This window comes from Equus quagga, chromosome 11 (genome assembly GCF_021613505.1).
Source record: "Equus quagga isolate Etosha38 chromosome 11, UCLA_HA_Equagga_1.0, whole genome shotgun sequence".
NCBI classification, from domain to species: Eukaryota; Metazoa; Chordata; class Mammalia; order Perissodactyla; family Equidae; genus Equus; species Equus quagga.
In genome coordinates, this window is record NC_060277.1 from 109768504 (window position 1) to 109786664 (window position 18161).

General features: G+C 45.0%; 1 protein-coding gene across 1 annotated transcript; it reads right to left on the reverse strand.

The window, feature by feature from the left end:
* Positions 1-1025: 1025 nt before the first annotated feature.
* Positions 1026-17653, reverse strand: JPT1 (Jupiter microtubule associated homolog 1). The gene is made up of 5 exons (XM_046677265.1): positions 17472-17653; positions 9227-9369; positions 8757-8854; positions 7820-7838; positions 1026-2052 (listed from the first exon to the last, which is right to left on the reverse strand). The coding sequence occupies exons 1-5, from the start codon at positions 17525-17527 to the stop codon at positions 1904-1906; spliced, it is 465 nt and encodes a 154-aa protein (XP_046533221.1). The 5' UTR covers positions 17528-17653; the 3' UTR covers positions 1026-1903.
* Between the last annotated feature and the right edge of the window lie 508 nt (positions 17654-18161).

The following is an 18161-nucleotide window of genomic DNA, read 5'->3' on the forward strand; positions in this document are numbered from 1 at the left end:
GTCCCTCAGGACACCTTAATTTTCCTGAGGCACTTATCTTCACAGAATAAAAAAAGCCAAATTACAAGTTATGACACACATCAGGGACATCTCTTCCAGGAGCCCCACCATTCCTAAGAGAGAAGGGTGCAGGTTCCCCACCTCTGAAGAGTCAGAGGCACAACAGAAACGGTGGCCTGAGGAGACTGGAAGGCTCCTGGAGCACAGCTGTTGAGTCTCCACTGTGTGAATGCTTTATACCATGAGGGGAGAAAAACTTAACGCCCCCCCGCCTCGCCCCGCAACCTGTAACTAGCCATCTTCTTCCCCCAAAGACGTCCAGGAGTTCAAGTGAGTTCGTGGTTACAGGTTCTGCTCTTCAGTCATTTCAGTCATGGGAGGGGCTTTAGAGTTGACCTAGTTCAAAGGTATCATTTCTGAATTTGGAAATTGTGCCCCAAATGAGAAACCGAAGGAATACAGCTGGTCAGTAGCACAGCTAGATCCACTTTGGATATTTAATATAGCATGTTGATCTGGAACTTTCTGCCTAGAACCCAGAGAGCTTTCTCCTGTCTTCTGTCTTCTCTATCACTTGAAGAGACTCAGATCTCCCCGCCCCCTAGTTACACAAGACTTCCTTCCTGAGCCCTCTGTGACCCCTCACCATTGGGAAGCACCTTGCAGGCGTGAGGGGACCTAAAGTTTTAAATGTCACTGCCCAGCACAGGTGGTAAAATTTAAAATATATTGGCTAATAACTATTTTGAACATCAATTATTCATATTATTCATGTGTTTTATTACCCCAGATAGCAGAGATAATGATCATTTTAGCACTTTGAACTCATGCTATGACTTTAAACCTGTTTTGTTTAGAGAATTTTCTTTAGAGAGAAGCCCACTTCTCTCTGGGCCTCCATTAGCCAGTTTTAACTTTAATGACTCATCAAATCACTGCGCAGCAGAATTGACATTAACAAAGAAAAAAGCTAAACCAGTAGACCAATCTGAAACAATCTCAAAAAGATGACACAGGACACAATGTTTCAAAATTTGTACATTGTTTACTTTTAAGCAACAGTCCAGGATTGTGAAGTACAACACAGATTTTAAGGATGAGAGTTTCATTTCATGGTCAAGCACCAGCATCATGCACACAGCTTCGAGTTATCTACGAAGAGCACTGCCCCAAGGGGTCGTTCATGAGGAAGACCCACTGTGTGGCCACGCCCTTGCTTGCTTCACCACTTGAAATCCGTCAGTTCGAGGGCACCCGGAACCCCTCCTCTGCCTGAGAGCAGCAGGCTCGATGCTCATCAGCCAGGCAAGTTAGTATCTGGCTTATTTCTTAAGGTTCCAAAACAAAAGGCAGTTTTTCGCTTTGCAGGCAGCAAGGCAGGAGGCACAGGCCTCTTTATTGTTCCATATGGCACAGGAAGATGCTTTTAGCAAAGGGCACTGACAAGTTACGGCAACACCAAGGAGGTTCGGCATAAAGACATCCTTGTTTGGGGGCCTGAAGGGACGGTGCCTGGGGACTGTTCACTGGTCTGTCCAATCAAGGCTTGGTAAACCCAAGTAAAGCTGACAAGAAAAGGGTTTTAAAAACCTCAGTACAAAAGATCCTCTAACACATTTGGAATCAAATTATTCTTAAAAACACGGTACTAAGTGTCACAGAGCTTTCCCTCCAATCTACTACTAGAAAACACTCATGCCATGGCCTACAGACCCAGAGGAATCAGGACAGATAAGAGAACCTGTTCTTCAAAAAGGGGAAAAAAAAAAAAAAAAAGACAGCAGTACATAAAGTGCTTCTTTTTTAATGAAACAAATCCAAAAGATGTACAGTCAGGCTCAAGTTGTGCAGTTCACAAGCATGGAGAAAACAAATAAAACAACAGAGTTCAGGACAGTCGGAGCTAACCCAGGACGAGGCTAGACTTGCCACCAGGGGGGTTTCTTCGGGATGGCACTGGGGCAGGTGCCACCGGGCTGGGCACAGGGGCAGCAGGCACGGGCTTCTCCTCACTCTGCCCCAGGCTGCCCTGCAAGTCTGTGTCCAGGTTTTCTAGGAAAACAAGGAAATTAAGGCTAATAACTATTTCAAGTTAAGATGAACAGTCTAAGGTTTTTTTAAAAGCTGTTCCTTAATTAATTGCTTTGTAATATTTTTATCACATGATATAGTATATTTGATGTAATATAGTACTATATTTGCTCTACTGATACCAAAAAATTGGAACCAACCGAACCATTCCAAAGCTGTAATGCATCCACACTGGAGCGTGTGCCCATGGGGCCACGGGGCCACCATCTTCAGTTTGAACAGACACTACACCCCCCCCCCCCCCCCCAGAAGATGTGCCCATCTCTACCCCACACCTGCGTCAGGGTCTGTCTCCTTACATTTTTGCACATCCACCATTTGATAACCACCTCACTTTAAAATTTGCCAAACCGATGGGTGAAAAAAAATGTTCTTTCTTTCCTGTTTGATGTTAGGCTACATTTCCATGATTACTAGGTGAGGCTGATTTATTTTTTAACCACACAGATAGCCAACTGTACTGTGGAAATTCAAAGAAACCTTAACTAAATTGGAGCTGGAAGGCCTGTAGGAGGAGCTCTCAGGGCCTAACACACAAGGTCAATTACACCAAACAGGAAGACAGGGATGTTGACATCTCCAACAGAAAGTAAAACCACTTTACTACTGAAGTAAGCTTTCTCTCCCCACCCAGCAACAGCCCAGCCAAGGAGAAACGCCTCGAAGCCCAGCCAATGACAAGACGCTGCCACCCTGAACTTCCCCCCAATGGGCTTTCCTTTAGCACAGCTCCCCTACTCTGCCTTTTTCTCTATAAAAGCAGCTCCTCTCCTCGGTTTGCTAGATTTGCCTAAGGTTTGCCATAGTACGCACATCCAAAATTGCAATTCTTCTGGCTATTCCTGAATACACTCATCTTGAAGATAAAATAACAGGCAAATTTGCTTTTTAAGTTGACAGTACTGACACCATTTATCTTTTGCTGAGCAAGGTTAACCCTGAGCTGACATCTTTGTCAATCTTCCTCCACCTTCTATGGGTGTTGCCACCACACCGCGGCTAACGAGTGGTGTAGGTCAGCGCCTGGGATCCAAAGCAGCAAACCCAGGGCCGGCCCGGTGGCCCAGCGGTTAAGTGCACACGTTCCACTTCTCAGCGGCCCGGGGTTCGCCAGTTCGGATCCCAGGTGCAGACATGGCACCACTTGGCAAAAGCCATGCTGTGGTAGGCATCCCACATATAAAGTAGAGGAAGATGGGCATGGATGTTAGCTCAGAGCCAGTCTTCCTCGGCAAAAACAGGAGGATTGGCAGTAGTTAGCTCAGGGCTAATCTTCCTCAAAAAAAACAAAAAACAAAAAAACAAAAAACAAATCAGCAAACCCGGGCCTTGGAAACCAAACATGCTGAACTTAAAACTACGCCACGGGGCTGACCCCCTGATGTGATTTATTAGAGTCTATCTTTCCCCTACTGATTTGTAATAACAGCTCCATTAATGAGGTAAGTCCCATTTGTATTAACTGGGCACCTTCCATGTTAAGGTTTAAGAATTAGCATCTTATTATCCAATATACTAGATATTGCTTGATGGATTTACTGACTGATTTGTGAAATTCCCAACAAGCATATATTCTTAACCAGGTAGTTTCCAAACTTGGAAAAGTTATTGATTCAAATTCAAGAGTGACTGCAACAGAAAAAGCTGTATTTCCTGTGAAAGGAAATTTCTATGAAGAGTTTAATAGTTGAAGGAATGTTAGACATTTTAAATTTTTTTTTTTAAGGCCAGGCCTCATTTCAGTGTTAAGCCATCAAATTGAATTCAGTTGCATATTCTAACATGTCCCTTAGAATAATCTCTCCCTCTCTCTCACACACACACGCGCACACACACACACACACACACGCACACACACACACACACACGCACACACACACACACGCACCTTTAGTATAGAAACTAAGTACTAATTCATAAGACTTGGGAGAAAAACTACCTTAAAGTTTAAAGATATTTATTTCCTCCCCTAGTTTAGAAATTCCAAAACCTGAAAGCAGCACAGCAGAAATGCTGATTCTGGGGCCAGCCTGGGAGTGTAACAGTTAAGTTGGCACCCTCCGCTTTGGTGGCCTGGGGTTTGCCAGTTCAGATCCTAGGCAGAGACCTAGGCACTGCTTATCAAGCCATGCTGTGGCAGGCGTGCCACGTATAAAGTAAAAGGAGATGGGCACGGATGTTAGCTCGGGGCCAGTCTTCCTCAGCAAAAAGAGGAGGATTGGCAGCAGATGTTAGCTCAGTACTAATCTCCCTCAAAAAAAAAGAAAAAAAAAAGAAATGTTGGCTATGATATATACTATGTAAAAACTTCATATGGACTCATACTGGACACCAATGAAAAGTTCTAATTTCAAAAAATGTACTTTCTTTAAGATCCTCAAAGACTAAACATTAAAAATTCACATTCCTGGGGCTGGCTCAGCAGTGCAGTGGTTAAGTTCATGTGCTCCACTTCGGTGGCCCAGGGCTCACCAGTTCAGATCCTGGGCGCAGACCTACACACCGCTGATCAAGCCATGCTGTGGCAGCATCTCACATAGAAAAACTAGAAGGACCTACAACTAGGATATACAACTATGTACTGGGGCTTTGGGGAGAAAAAAAGGGAGGAAGATTGGCCACAGATGTTAGCTCAGGGCCAATCTTCCTCACCAAAAAAAAAGGGGGGGGGCCAACTCACATTTTGAAGAAAAAAAAAATTCATGTTCCTAAAACCACTTGTACCAAGTTTTGTTTTGTTTTTTGTTTTGTTTTTGAGGAAGATTAGCCCTGAGCTAACATCTGCTGCCAATCCTCCTCTTTTTGCTGAGGAAGACTGGCCCTGAGCTAACATCCATGCCCGTGTTCCTCAACTTTATATGTGGGATGCCTGCCACAGCATGGCTTTTGCCAAGCGGTGCCATGCCCACACCGGGGATCCGAACCGGTGAACCTTGGGCTGCCAAAGTGGAACATTCGAGCTTAACCACTGCCCCATCGGCCTGGCCCCAACAGAGAAAGTTTTTGTCTTTTGAATGTAATAATTAAAAAATGGAGCTTTAAACAAAAACAATTCTGGGGCCGGCTCGGTGGCACAGTGGTTAAGTTTGCACGTTCCGCTTCAGTGGCCCAGAGTTTGGATCCCAGGTTCAGACATGGCACCACTTGTCAAGCCGTGCTGTGGCAGGGGTCTCAAATATAAAGTGGAGCACGATGGGCATGGATGTTAGCTTGGGGTCAGTCTTCCTCAGCAAAAAGAGGAGGATTGGCAGCAGATGTTAGCTCAGGGCTAATCTTCCTCAAACAAAACAAAACAAAGCAAAGCAAAAAAACAAAAACACTTCTACCATAATGTACATCTTATATACTCCTGACTTGTCTTCCCTCTTTGGTGCATCAAAGAGGTAACTGAACAGACACCTATGTCAGAATAGGAAAATAGGATTCATTATAAGGATCAAAGAATTAGAACCACCAGAAAATGTAGCAGACCATCTAACCTGCCTGAAGGGAGGGGAAGTTCTGCCGAAACTTCCTAGAGCTTCTCCCTCTTTCTGAAAGACTTCCAAAGTCCTCCCTGTAGCCATTCCTGTGTTTAATTATCCAAAAGATAAAGGCAATCTTCCTTACATCCAAACAAAATCTGTTTTATTTAAACTGAGAGGGTTGGGGCTGGCCCCGTGGCCGAGTGGTTAAGTTGGTGTGCTCCGCTTTGGCGGCCCAGGGTTTCGCTGGTTCGGATCCTGGGTGTAGACGTGGCGCCACCTGTCAAGCCACACTGAGGCGGCATCCCATATGCCACAACTAGAAGGACCCACAACTAAAAGAACATGCACAACTATGTAGCAGGGGGCTTTGGGGAGAAAAAGGAAAAATAAAATCTTTAAAAAAAATAAAAATAAGTAAATAAATAAACTGAGAGGGTAGCTTTGCTTTGAAGTAAACTTGCCAACAGAGTTGAGGCTGACCTCTACTCCGCCAGATGCATCCTGAATTATTATGCCCCTCGTCATTTTATGACAAGTGAACTAAAAGCAGCAGCAGTCAGGGGCACAAAAAACTCAGGTGGCAAAACTGATGACCATTAAAAAAAAAAAGAGGGGCTGGCCCAGTGGGATAGTGGTTAAGTTTGTGGGCTCTGCTTCGGCAGCCCAGGGTTCACAGGTTCAGATCCCGGGTGCAGACCTGCACACCACTCATCCAGCCATGCTGAGGTGGCGTCCCACATACAAAGTAGAGGAGGATTGGCACAGATGTTAGCTCAGGGCCAATCTTCCTCACCAAGAAAGAAAGACCAAAAGAAAGGAAGGACTTTTCATACTATACAATTCAACCTGTTATTTACATGAAGAATCTATAACAAACTGAGCTGGGCTGGGGGTGGGGATTATTAATTATTAGCAGGACAAATGACATATTTTTTCACAACTTCATCAGGTCTCTCACATACTTCTCCAGGCTCCCCAAATTTCTAATTATATCCGTTAGCCAAAATTCGTGTATAAGATTAGCCCATCAATTGGGGCCGGCCCCGTGGCCAAGTGGTTAAGTTTGCGCATTCCGCCGCAGCAGCCCAGGGTTCGGATCCTGGGCTCGGACATGGCACCGCTCGTCAGGCCACGTTGAGGCAGTGTCCCATATGCCACAACTAGAAGGACCTGCAACTAAGATATACAACTATGTACCAGGGGGGATTAAGGAAGATAAAGCAGGGGAAAAAAAAAAAAATAGATTAGCCCATTAAGACAGTGTTGGAGGGGCCGTTCCCGTGGCCGAGTGGTTAAGCTCATGCACTCCACTTTGGCAGCCCAGGGTTTCACCAGTTCGAATCCTGGGTGCAGACATGGCACTGCTCATCAAGCCATACTAAGACGGCATCCCATGTGCCACAAGTGCAAGGACCCACAACTAAAAAAATACACAACTATGTACCAGGGGCCTTTGGGAGAAAAAGAAAAAAAAGACAGCGTTGGAGAGGACAGAGGGGAATGTGGTTCTTAAACACTTCTGTTTCACTGGAAGACCACATCACGGTAGGAAGAGGCCATGAGGAAGCGCTTCTTCCTTCTGGACCGGAGGGCCCTCTGATGGCTGCATTTCACCGAGTCAACTCTAACCTGATCACTACCGCCTGACACTTGTAAACCTTTCATTATTCTCATCAGCCATTCTCCGGCACTGGTTAAAGAAGTGCCAATAAATACTTCAAAGATTTGAAATAATTAAATAAATGATTATAGTGCATTTCCACATATAATTGGTAATATGGATGCTAACTGAAACTTTCCATCTGCCCCCTCCATCATCATTCACAAGATCACAGGGTTAACCGATGTCTTGCCAAATAAGCACCTTGGTATAAAATCAAACAAGTTATGTAAATTAAATGCTGTGGGCTGAGCTTGAAATGCCAGAGCCTTTTACTAAAAAAAAAACCTCTCATTCAGTGTAACAAATACCAACCTGACTAATGTACATATATTTTGTAAAGGATTCGCCAGTATTCTTCCTTTCTTGTACATTTCTGGCAGTGCTCTCACCATTGGCCAATACCAAACGTGGCCACATTTGCTAACTTTCCAGTTTCATTTTTCTTTCCTCTCCACCCAGAGTATGCTGGCACTCAGGGCAAAGACAGATTTCACTCCCCAGTCTTCTTTCCCCAAGACACAATTAGAATCGAAATTCTGATCTATTCTAAAACCATTTACAGAATAAGAAATTTTGGGACTTCTTCAGAAGTACTCACCATGGATGTCACCTTCTCCCTGAAAAAGAAAAAAAAAATTAACAGGTTACTTTAGATTTTAATTTGGCAACACACAAATAAAGCAGCCACAGTTCAGAGAGACTATCTATTTGAAACCAAATGTGCAATTTCATTTCGACGCAGTCAAGTACAGGTAAGGCAGCATTACAACAAGCAACTGTTATTCAACCTGGGACAATGCGATACAAAAATGCTGCTGACAAATTGCCCCAGTGCCAGTAATACACTCAAAGCACCAAAAAACCTTAACATTTACGCTGATGACCTAATATCAATGAGCATGTCAGAGGCTCTTCTATCTGAATAGGAAACTGGCAAGTTTACCCTTCCGTTCTCCATCTCCCTTCCCCTTCTCTAGCCGTTGAAGGGCCCCTATCAGCTCCAAACCCCTTCTACAGGTCGTCCTCCTCACACGGCGATGCCACCATGTGCTCTGAGGTCCCTACTCAAGAGGACACCCTACCAGGCTTTCCAGACACGCACCTGGGGGCTTTGGGGCCGTGCTCATCTGTGGATAACTGATGGCAGTGCCCATGTGCTGCAGTCTCCTGGAGTTCAGCTCAAAACAACCAGGCAACACTTGCCAACAACTAAAACAGTCCTTGAACTCAGAAATGCTACTGGACATGAGTTACACAGGAAGTGCGTGTGATCCAGATGTTCCAAAATCAGTACCACAGGCTACAGTCTAATGCTCATGGGAGAAGAGAGATGAACAGACCAAGGTCATGTGAACTCGCTTTTCTGACTACTCTATTTATCAATCCCCCCTGACCAGTAGGGCCCAGGCCCTTTCCTAATCCCCTCTATGTAAGACTCCAGTGGCAGAACTGGAGCTCTTCGTACAATAGGGGGCATTTAATTTCTAAACTGTTAACCTCAGTCTTTTCCCAGACGTTGTCGTTGGCACACTGACCTTCAGATCTAAGAAGTCTCCAGAGTTTGCTTCAGAAGAGTTCCTTCTCTGCGGTCCAGATGACTCAGAATCTTCTCTGCCACCACTAGATTTGGCACCTGAATCAAAATATACTTTCTTGAGGAATACAACAGAAAGACCGAAAGCAAAACGCTTTTTTAGTAAGTGGCATTACGTGTTAGTCTCCTATGATAAAATGAGGAAAGAGTGTTAGGGAGGTTAAGCCATGGCTTAAAAATTCTACGGAAGGACGAAATAACCCAGTCTCACGCCAGTCCTTATTCTGATCCAGCAGAGACTCTCAGCACGTCCCATTCCTCAGTTCCAGTCCTTCCTCCAGTGACAAGCTTTCACTATTGTTTATCTTATTATGATTAAGCTAGATTTTGCCCATCAGCAGAAAACCAGCGTGGTTGCCCATGCTGGGTCCGTCCCTTCCTGTGATCAGTGACCACAGAGATAAGCCATACCTGCTGACTTGGCCCACGAAGGGGGATTTTCCTCAGGTGTTCCAAAGATGCTAGAGGCCATTTTGTTCCTCCTCACCGGTTGCTCTGTTGGTTCATCAAAGCCTAATGAAAAATTGGATCCGCCACCTGGAGGTCGCAAAACCCTAGGAACAATAGCAAACCCTCAACTTCAGATCATACCAAAACATTTCTTGGCATAAAGATCATCCATCACACAAGGTAGCTGAAAGTCCTCACAAATAACAGCCTCGTTAGCGTCCCCTTTTAGGAAAGGGCAAAAGACCTCAGGGGCATTGCCTGCTGGGCTTAGCTGCATATACCTGCAAAGAAGTTTAGAAGCAGCTCTTGTCATTTATTCAAAAGCATTTCCATTTTTATTTTCAACAAAATAAAAAATGGAAGAATACACACAGAGAAGTTAAGTTGACCAATTTAGAAGCCCGAGGAAAGCTGATAATAAAGAGTCTCTCCTACCTCAAAATCACCGACAAGCCCTGTTGATACACTTGTACCTCGCTACTCTCGCCAATAAACATGAGTGTCTAGCCACACAGAGAAAGGCAATATGAGACAACAAGCGTTAAGATTCTGTGGCATATTCTATACCCTTGTTCCTTTGGACACCATCTATAGCTTTTTAAAGATTTTATTTTTCCTTTTTCTTCCCAAGTCCCCCCGGTACCTAGTTGTATATTTTTAGTTGTGGGTCCTTCTAGTTGTGGCATGTGGGACGCCGCCTCAGCATGGCCTGATGAGTGGTGCCATGTCCACGCCCAGGATCCAAACCAGCGAAACCGTGGGCCGCTGAAGCAGAGCGCGTGAACTTAAGCATGCGGCCGGTCCCAAGACACCATCTATAGCTTTTTGTTCAACTAGGAAATATAGTACTTTCATATTTCCAAATCTTCCTGCCACAGATTGACCAATTTGTCCCCTCCCTGGAAAAACTCAATATACCTTGTCGTGTTGCCACTCAAATCATAGAAAGTGGAGATGGATTTATGGGAAGATTTTCTTTTTTTTTTTTTTTAAAGATTTTTTTTATTTTTTCCTTTTTCTCCCCAAAGCCCCCCGGTACATAGTTGTGTATTCTTCGTTGTGGGTTCTTCTAGTTGTGGCATGTGGGACGCTGCCTCAGCGTGGTCCGATGAGCAGTGCCATGTCCGCGCCCAGGATTCGAACCAACGAAACACTGGGCCGCCTGCAGCAGAGCGCGCGAACTTAACCACTCGGCCACGGGGCCAGCCCCTATGGGAAGATTTTCTAACTACTGATTCAGTACTTTTATTGGTGATAGGAGCAGTCTGGTTTTCTATTTCTTCTTAAGTCAGTTAGAGTAAGAGACATTTTCTAGGAATATGTCCATTTCATCCAACTTTCCAAAGAAATACAGTTGTTATTTGTAAACGCAGCTCCTTATATTAGAAAAGAAAGGGGCCAGCCTGGTGACGCAGCAGTTAAGTGAGTACATTCTGCTTCGGTGGCCCGGGGTTCTGCCGCTTCAGATCCCAGGTGTGGACATGGCACCGCTTGGCACGCCATGCTGTGGTAGGCGTCCCACATATAAAGTAGAGGAAGATGGGTACAGATGTGAGCTCAAGCCAGTCCTCCTCAGCAGAAAGAGGAGGACTGGCAGCAGATGTTAGCTCAGGGCTGATCTTCCTCAAAAAAGGAAAAAGAAAAGAGAGGAAAAATTAAACACTGAAGGTATAAATTTTCTTCTAAGTACCCCTCTAGAGGCATTCCCAAGTTTTGATATTTTTTACTATTATTCCATTCCAAATGTTTTCTCACTTCCATTTCTTTCTTGAGGAAGATTAGCCCTGAGCTAACATCTGCCAATCCTCCTCTTTTTGCTGAGGAAGACTGGCCCTGAGCTAACATCCATGCCCATCTTCCTCTACTCTATACGTGGGACGCCTACCACAGCATGGCGTGCCAAGCGGTGCCATGTCCGCACCAGGGATCCAAACCAGCAAACCCGGGGCCATCGAAGCGGAACGTGCGCACTTAACCGCTGCGCCACCGGGCTGGCTCCACTCCATTTCTTCTTTGACTCATAAATTATTCAGAAGTGCATTTGTAAGTTTCCAAACATAGGGGTCTTTCTAGTTTATTGATTTCTAGCTTTTAATTATAACACAGACAACCGAGTCTTTATGACATGAACCCTTTGAAATTTGATGAGATTTGGTTTATGGCCTAGTATGCCGTCAATTTTGGAAATCTTCTATACATGCTTGAAAAGAATGTGTATTTGCCAACATTCTATATGTCTACTACATCTTGTTAACTGAGTTGTTCAAATCTACTTATTTTTAAATGTTTTATCTCTTACTGAGAGAATCTGTTAACTTCTACTACGAGAGATTTGTCAATTTCTACTCAGAATTCTGTCAAAATAGAGAGTTCTCTATAAGAGTGCCACTGGATCATTTTAAGTCAGTAGGGAAAACTGCACTGCTTTAACTGGCTAGTCATTTGATTAAACAAAGAGACAAACAAAACATATATCCCTAACTCAATTTTATTTACCAAATAACTTCCAGCTAGGACAAATATTTCACTTTAAAGACTAAAACAAAAATATTGGAAGAAAATACGTACGAATGTGGTCCTAGTCTTGGAAAAAAAGGCTTTCTTTCTAAGCATGAGATCAAAGCCAGAAACCATGAAAAGATGGATAGATTAAACTTGGCAAAAATACACATAATATTTGACAAAGGATATCATCACTAGTATACAGAATGCTCTTAAAAATGATTAAAAGAGGGGCTGGCCCCGTGGCCGAGTGGTTAAGTTCGCGCGCTCTGCTGCAGGCGGCCCAGTGTTTCGTTGGTTCGAATCCTGGGCGCGGACATGGCACTGCTCGTCAGACCACGCTGAGGCAGCGTCCCACATGCCACAACTAGAAGAACCCACAACGAAGAATACACAACTATGTACCAGGGGGCTTTGGGGAGAAAAAGGAAAAAATAAAATCTTTAAAAAAAAAAAAAAAAAAAATGATTAAAAGAACCACAAGATAAAATGGACAGAAGGTACTAACAGGTAATTAAATATTAAAAATTCAAGCTCACAAGGAAATAAATGAAATGTAAAACAAAAGGATTTATTTTTTATTAGACTGGTAAAGATGAAAAAATGCCAATTCCCAGAATTAATTGAAGAGTGAAAGTATAAATCTGTACAAACTTTCTAAAGGACATTTTGACAATATGTATTTGCATTTTATCTGAATCAGCATTTCTACTTCCAGAAAGTACCCTAAGTAGATAACCAGACATATGTACAAGGATATTCCTATAAAGATGTTAATCTATAAAAAAAAAATCGGAAATACCCTAGTTATCCATTAGTAGGACGTTAGTTATCAAAGTACATCCATACCACAGAAAGCTCTAGACAGTAGGTTGAGATTTACCCCAAACACAGTGAATGAAGAAAGCTGGAAAACAAATATAAGCCAATTGCACATTATATAAAATGATGTGTATAGAGATACCCACTTATCTGGCTATGTGACCCTGGATAAGCTGCTTCACCCCTCTATGCTTTGGTTTTCTCTTCTATAAAAAGAGGGTAATAGTAACTGCCTTATGAGACTTTTATAAAGATATTATATATACTGAGTTTAGAACAGTACCTGGAAATGGCAATCATGTGTGCTAGCTGTTATTATAACCATAACTAGGCATAAATGCCTGAAAGTATGTACACCACAACGTTATCCAGGGTTCGCTCAAAGACAGGATTTCAGATGAATTTCAATGTCTTTTTTATGCCTATTTTTCTGTATTGCTATTAATCTAAAATTCTTTTAAAGACTGCTTCTGGGTTCCAGAATTCCCTGGCCTCGGCTCCTTAACACTGCCCCTTCCTGCATGAGGGCTGGTCCCCTGTCCTGGGTCCTTTTCTGCCGGGCTCCTTTGTCCTTATCAGTCCCTGCTCCCTGCAGGCCTGCAGATGCAAGACTTAGTCAAGCCTAGGCAGGACTGAAGGAAACCTGACCAGCTTTGCCAACTATCAATATAGCCTCCTGTCAACCATATCTACTTCTTACATCTTCTTCACCAAGCCAGTCAGGCCACTTTCTTCACTGTTCCAGGAACAGCTCTGGTTTATCTCCACCTTGGGGTACTTTTTTTGTAATTTGAGGAAGATTGGCCCTGAGCCAACATCTGTTGACAATCTTCCTTTTTTTAAATTTCCCCCAAGGCCCCAGTACACACTTGTATATGCTAGCTGTAGGTCCTTCTAGTTCTTCTATGTGGGATGCTGCCACAGCATGGCTTGATGATTGGCGTGTAGGTCTGCGCCCAGGATCCAAACCAGCGAACTCTGGGCCGCCGAAGCAGAGTGCACAAACTTAACCACTTGGCCACATGGCCGGCCCCTCCAACCTGGGGTATTTACTCCTGTATTTCCTCCTGCCTAAAGCACACTGCACTGTCCCCTCAGTGACTCATCAAAATCCAGCCCATCTCTTCAGCTTCTGCCTCCTCCATGGAGCCGACTGGTAGAGCCCTCCACGATCTCCAAGAATGAGAGGTGGAACCCGAGAGGAAGAGATGTTAGACATCCTCTCCTGGTCGCCAGCTCTCTCTGTAAAGGGCCAGACAGTAAGTATTTTTGGCTTGTGGGTCATATGGCATTTCACAACTATTCAACTCCCATGATGGAGCATAAAGGCAGCCACAGAGAACGTGAAAATGAACGTGTGTGGCTGTGTTACAATAAAACTTTATTTATGGACGCTGAAATCTGACTTTCCTCTAATTTTCACAAGTCATGAAATCTTCTTCTTGCTATTTTCAACCATTTATAAATGTAAAAATCTCTCTAACCTTACAAAATCAGGTGCCAGCTGGGTTTGGCCCTTGGATGGCAGTTTGCTGGGTTCTGCTTTATCTAGTTCAACGAACAGCCTCATTTTTAAGAGAAAAAAGTCAGGCCCTGAGAAGCTCTAAACAAACTGCCCAACATTAGTTAAGTGACACAGATGGGGCCAAAACCCAAATCTCCCGTCCCTGGCAGGCATGTAACAAGTGCTCCAAGGGCCCACAGAGGGGAGTCACACAAGGCCATTCTTCTCTCCAAACTACAAACCTATATAGTTGGTGCTTTGATTAGTTATCTTGTTTTCTAATGTTAGACTATTTTATATTTCTCATATAGGTCCTCCAGGGTCCTCCCCTGATTCTAATATTTGTGTCTGCCCATAGTAAAATTCAATACTCAATTTACACTAAATAGAAACTGCATTATTCTCCCTCTGTGGGGGAAGACCCACCGTGTTCTTTTATACCATGTAAAACATGTAAAACCCCCTCTTTTTAAAAAAGTCTCAGATATTAAATATCAACTTAGATTAAATTCATTATATGAACTAAGATAAATATGTTCAGGCATACATTTTATAGAGACGAAAATTTTAGGTTTGCTTAATTAAATTGTTTAAATCATAATTAAAAGTGTGTTATAAATCCTTACTAGGCTTTCTCTCATGTTAAAGTTTGAAGTGACTAGGTTTTTATCATTTGTACCCCAAATCAATGGACACCTGAAATATTATAATCAAAATTAACTTGCTTCACTGTCATCCCCTTCATGCCCTAGAAATCAGAATGATTTTCCTTACCATCATAATTAAACCCTCATAAATTATTTTAGCCAGATGAAAATTTTCAGAACCCTAATGGGCCGGGAAATACTTTTTGGTCTTAAAAAAAGAAAAAAGACACTAGTACCCGAAAGACCAGCTTAAAAAGAACGTCAAGGGAAAAGAGCTGGGAGAGGGCAAAAGGGGTGAAGGGCAACATTAGAATGGTGACAGATAAAAACTAGAGTATTGGTGGTGAACACGATGCAGACTATACAGAAACTGAGATATAATAATGTACACCTGAAATTTACACAGTTATAAGCCAATATGACCTCAATAAAATAATTAAAAAAAAAAAAGAAAGAAACAATGTCATAGCTCTCTAACCAGCCCAACTTTTCAAAGGTCTGTGTTCCTCCTGCAATAGCAGGTGCTACCTACTCCGATGACGTCAGCGTTGTAGAGCCCATTTGTAACAGCGAGACATCCCCAAACAAAGGATTGGGATCATAAGACGGAAATTATTTCAATTTTATTTTTTAAGGTCCTACTATTCTCTCTGAACTGTACACATGGGAACTAAATCGGGATTATATACTTGAGATTCAACAAAAATGTGTCCGTGTGTGCCGACAGCAATTTTTTTAAAAATTACTTTTTCTTTCTTCTCTCTTTAAATACCAGAGTTCCCATATGATCTTTGCAGATCATTCCTTATCAGACTAAATTTACAACGTGTTTATGGAGCCAGGAGGATTCGACTGGAGAAAAGAAGTTTCGGAGAATTAGGTGAGATTAGAAGGAAAGGTAGGAAGTAAATGAAAGGATAATGCTTCAGTCCTGGGGTCACAATATTGGAGGGAAACTGGTGACAAAAGGTGATTGAAAACATTTATTGTGCAGAACCAAAAATCATTTATGTCTCACATTTCAAACATACATATGAAAAAACTAGTGTGAGGATTCATTTGACCTGGTTACTGAAATCATGAAGCACTCACCTGCACTTCACCCCAAAGGGAAAACCCTCCGATTTTTAACATAATGTATAAAATTTCACATTCCAATCACTACAGTTTGACTGGCAGAAAGTTGACCTCATAGCACAAAATGAAAAACCAAGGTTCAGCATGTTCCAGTGTCCTCTGAAAAAAATGATCTCACTGGAAGGATGACAACAGAAGAGGGAGTGACCAGTATTTTTGTAGGTCTATACTACCCAAATTCCCCCATCCTCCAGTAACCACTAATTTAGTTATTTAAATCCTTCTTAAGCTTTTCTACATTGTGAAAGAGAAAGGAATGCGTTGAAAAGGACTGTCATTTCCAACTCCGTCCTGAGACTCAATGCTGAGGCCTTTTTGTCCCCAAGTTCTCCAACCCCGAGAGACATTGCTATTTCGCAGCCGTCTTCTTAGCCCCACAAAATGGCTCCCTTTGTGCCACTTGCCCAGGACCCCAAGGCTGGCCACACATGACTGCGGGTCGTGATCAATCAAGAGCAGATGCCCAGAAAAAGTGGAATTTAAGCTTCCTCCAAGCCTTGAGCAGGATCCCAGAGATGCCTGTATCTCATCTTAAAGAACAGTGTGCAATTAGCCGAGACAATGTGGACATCTTCCACAGGATCCAAACCCTTCCACCAAGTTAGACAAGGGCTTGGAAAAGGGTCTCAGTCCAAACACCATGCCCAGCGCCCCCTTTCCCAAATGTAGTGGCATGAGTGGCCAGAAAGGCCCCAGCTTTTCAGGTGGAGATAGTACGGAAGAGACAATGGATGTCTCCGGCCCCGCCCAAGAACAGGAAACCTCCTCCAGCACGGGAACCGGGGCCAGGGATGAACTCATTTGACAAACGTCAAATGGGGAAGCGAAAGAGGAGGGATGCAAAGACCGAGGTCCAAGAGTTTGAGCGCAGAAAACCCACTCGGACTGGCTCGCTCCCCCTCCCTTTCGGTGGTGGGAGCGGGAGGGGAAGGAGCAGGGGTCTTTCCTTTGTTAGCAGAGGGGAGGCACTTCGCAGAGTGCTGACGGTTGGCTCCTGGACGGGGTTGGGGGTCGCGATAACCAGCCCCGCCTGACCACAAATGCCACCTGCCGGGCGGGCCCCAGTGGGTAGGAGTCAGCCGGACCCGATGGCTGCGGCTGCAGGATTTGACCGACGCGCCAGGCGCAGGGCCGCCACCTGCCCCGGGCCAGAGGCAAGAGCGCGTGGCCCGGGGTGGGACAATAGGGCCTGATCGAGGCGCCCCGTGGGCTGCCCGGGCACCCGGGGGCCAAGACCACCGCCCTGGGGCCGGGCCAGCCGTGCCGCAAAAGAGAGAACAAACCCTCTCGGCAGGTCCCAACTAACGAGAAGTCGCCGCGCCGCGAGGACAGGTGGCCCTGGCCCTCGGCCCCTCGCTCCGGGGGACGAATGAATGGGAAAAGAACAGGAATCGGGCGGGGCCGGGGTGCCGGGCTCGCCAGGAGGCACAAAGGTGACGCGGGCGGCCGAACCCCGCCGCCCGGTTGGGCGCGAGCGCGGCGCCCTGGGCACGTTACCGACAACGACCGGCCTCCCGACCCTCGCAGCCCCGCCGGGCAGCGACCCTCCCGCCCCCAAGCCACGCGCGGCACGGGCTCGACCCCGCAGCCTCACCGGGAGCTATTCCTGCTGTTGGGGTCGACGCCCTTGAAGGTGGTGGTGGTGGTCATGTCGCCGAACAGCGAGGTAGGCTGGCGCCGGAGCACAGCGCAGAAAAGGGTCGGGTCCGAAGGGCACAGAGGAGCTGTCCACGCCACCACCGGCGACCGCTGCAGGAGCCTCCGCCACCGCCTGCCTGGCCGGCCGCCCCGTTTATACGGCTGGCAAACCCCGCCCCCTCCCCACCTGCATTGGCCGATTCAAATAGCTCTTTTCGTTCCTATTGGGTCCCTGGAGTGTCAAGCATCGTGCGGCGTCGTGACGGGCTGCAGCGGCCCCTGCTCAGCCTAAACCCACCCCCTTCCTGGTCAGGGAAGGTCTAGGGGAGTTCCCCTTCCCCCACCCCAAAATCTCGGCGATGATTGGACAAAGGACGAACCTGCCCCGCACTTGGTACAAGTTGTGCTCGCTGTCACTTAAGAAAGTTACCTGACAAGAGGGAAAAGCTCGCTCTGGGCAAGTTGGAACCCACAAACCGAAGGCAGATTTGTCGCTACCATTCACTTATTCGCCTTACTCACGGTGAGACAGTAAAGGCATGCTCCTTCAGGGATGAAAATCACTGCTACAAACTGACACTTATTGAATACCTACTGTGTCCCCCGTTTGGAAACCTAACTGTCCCAAAGCAGCAGCACTATGAGT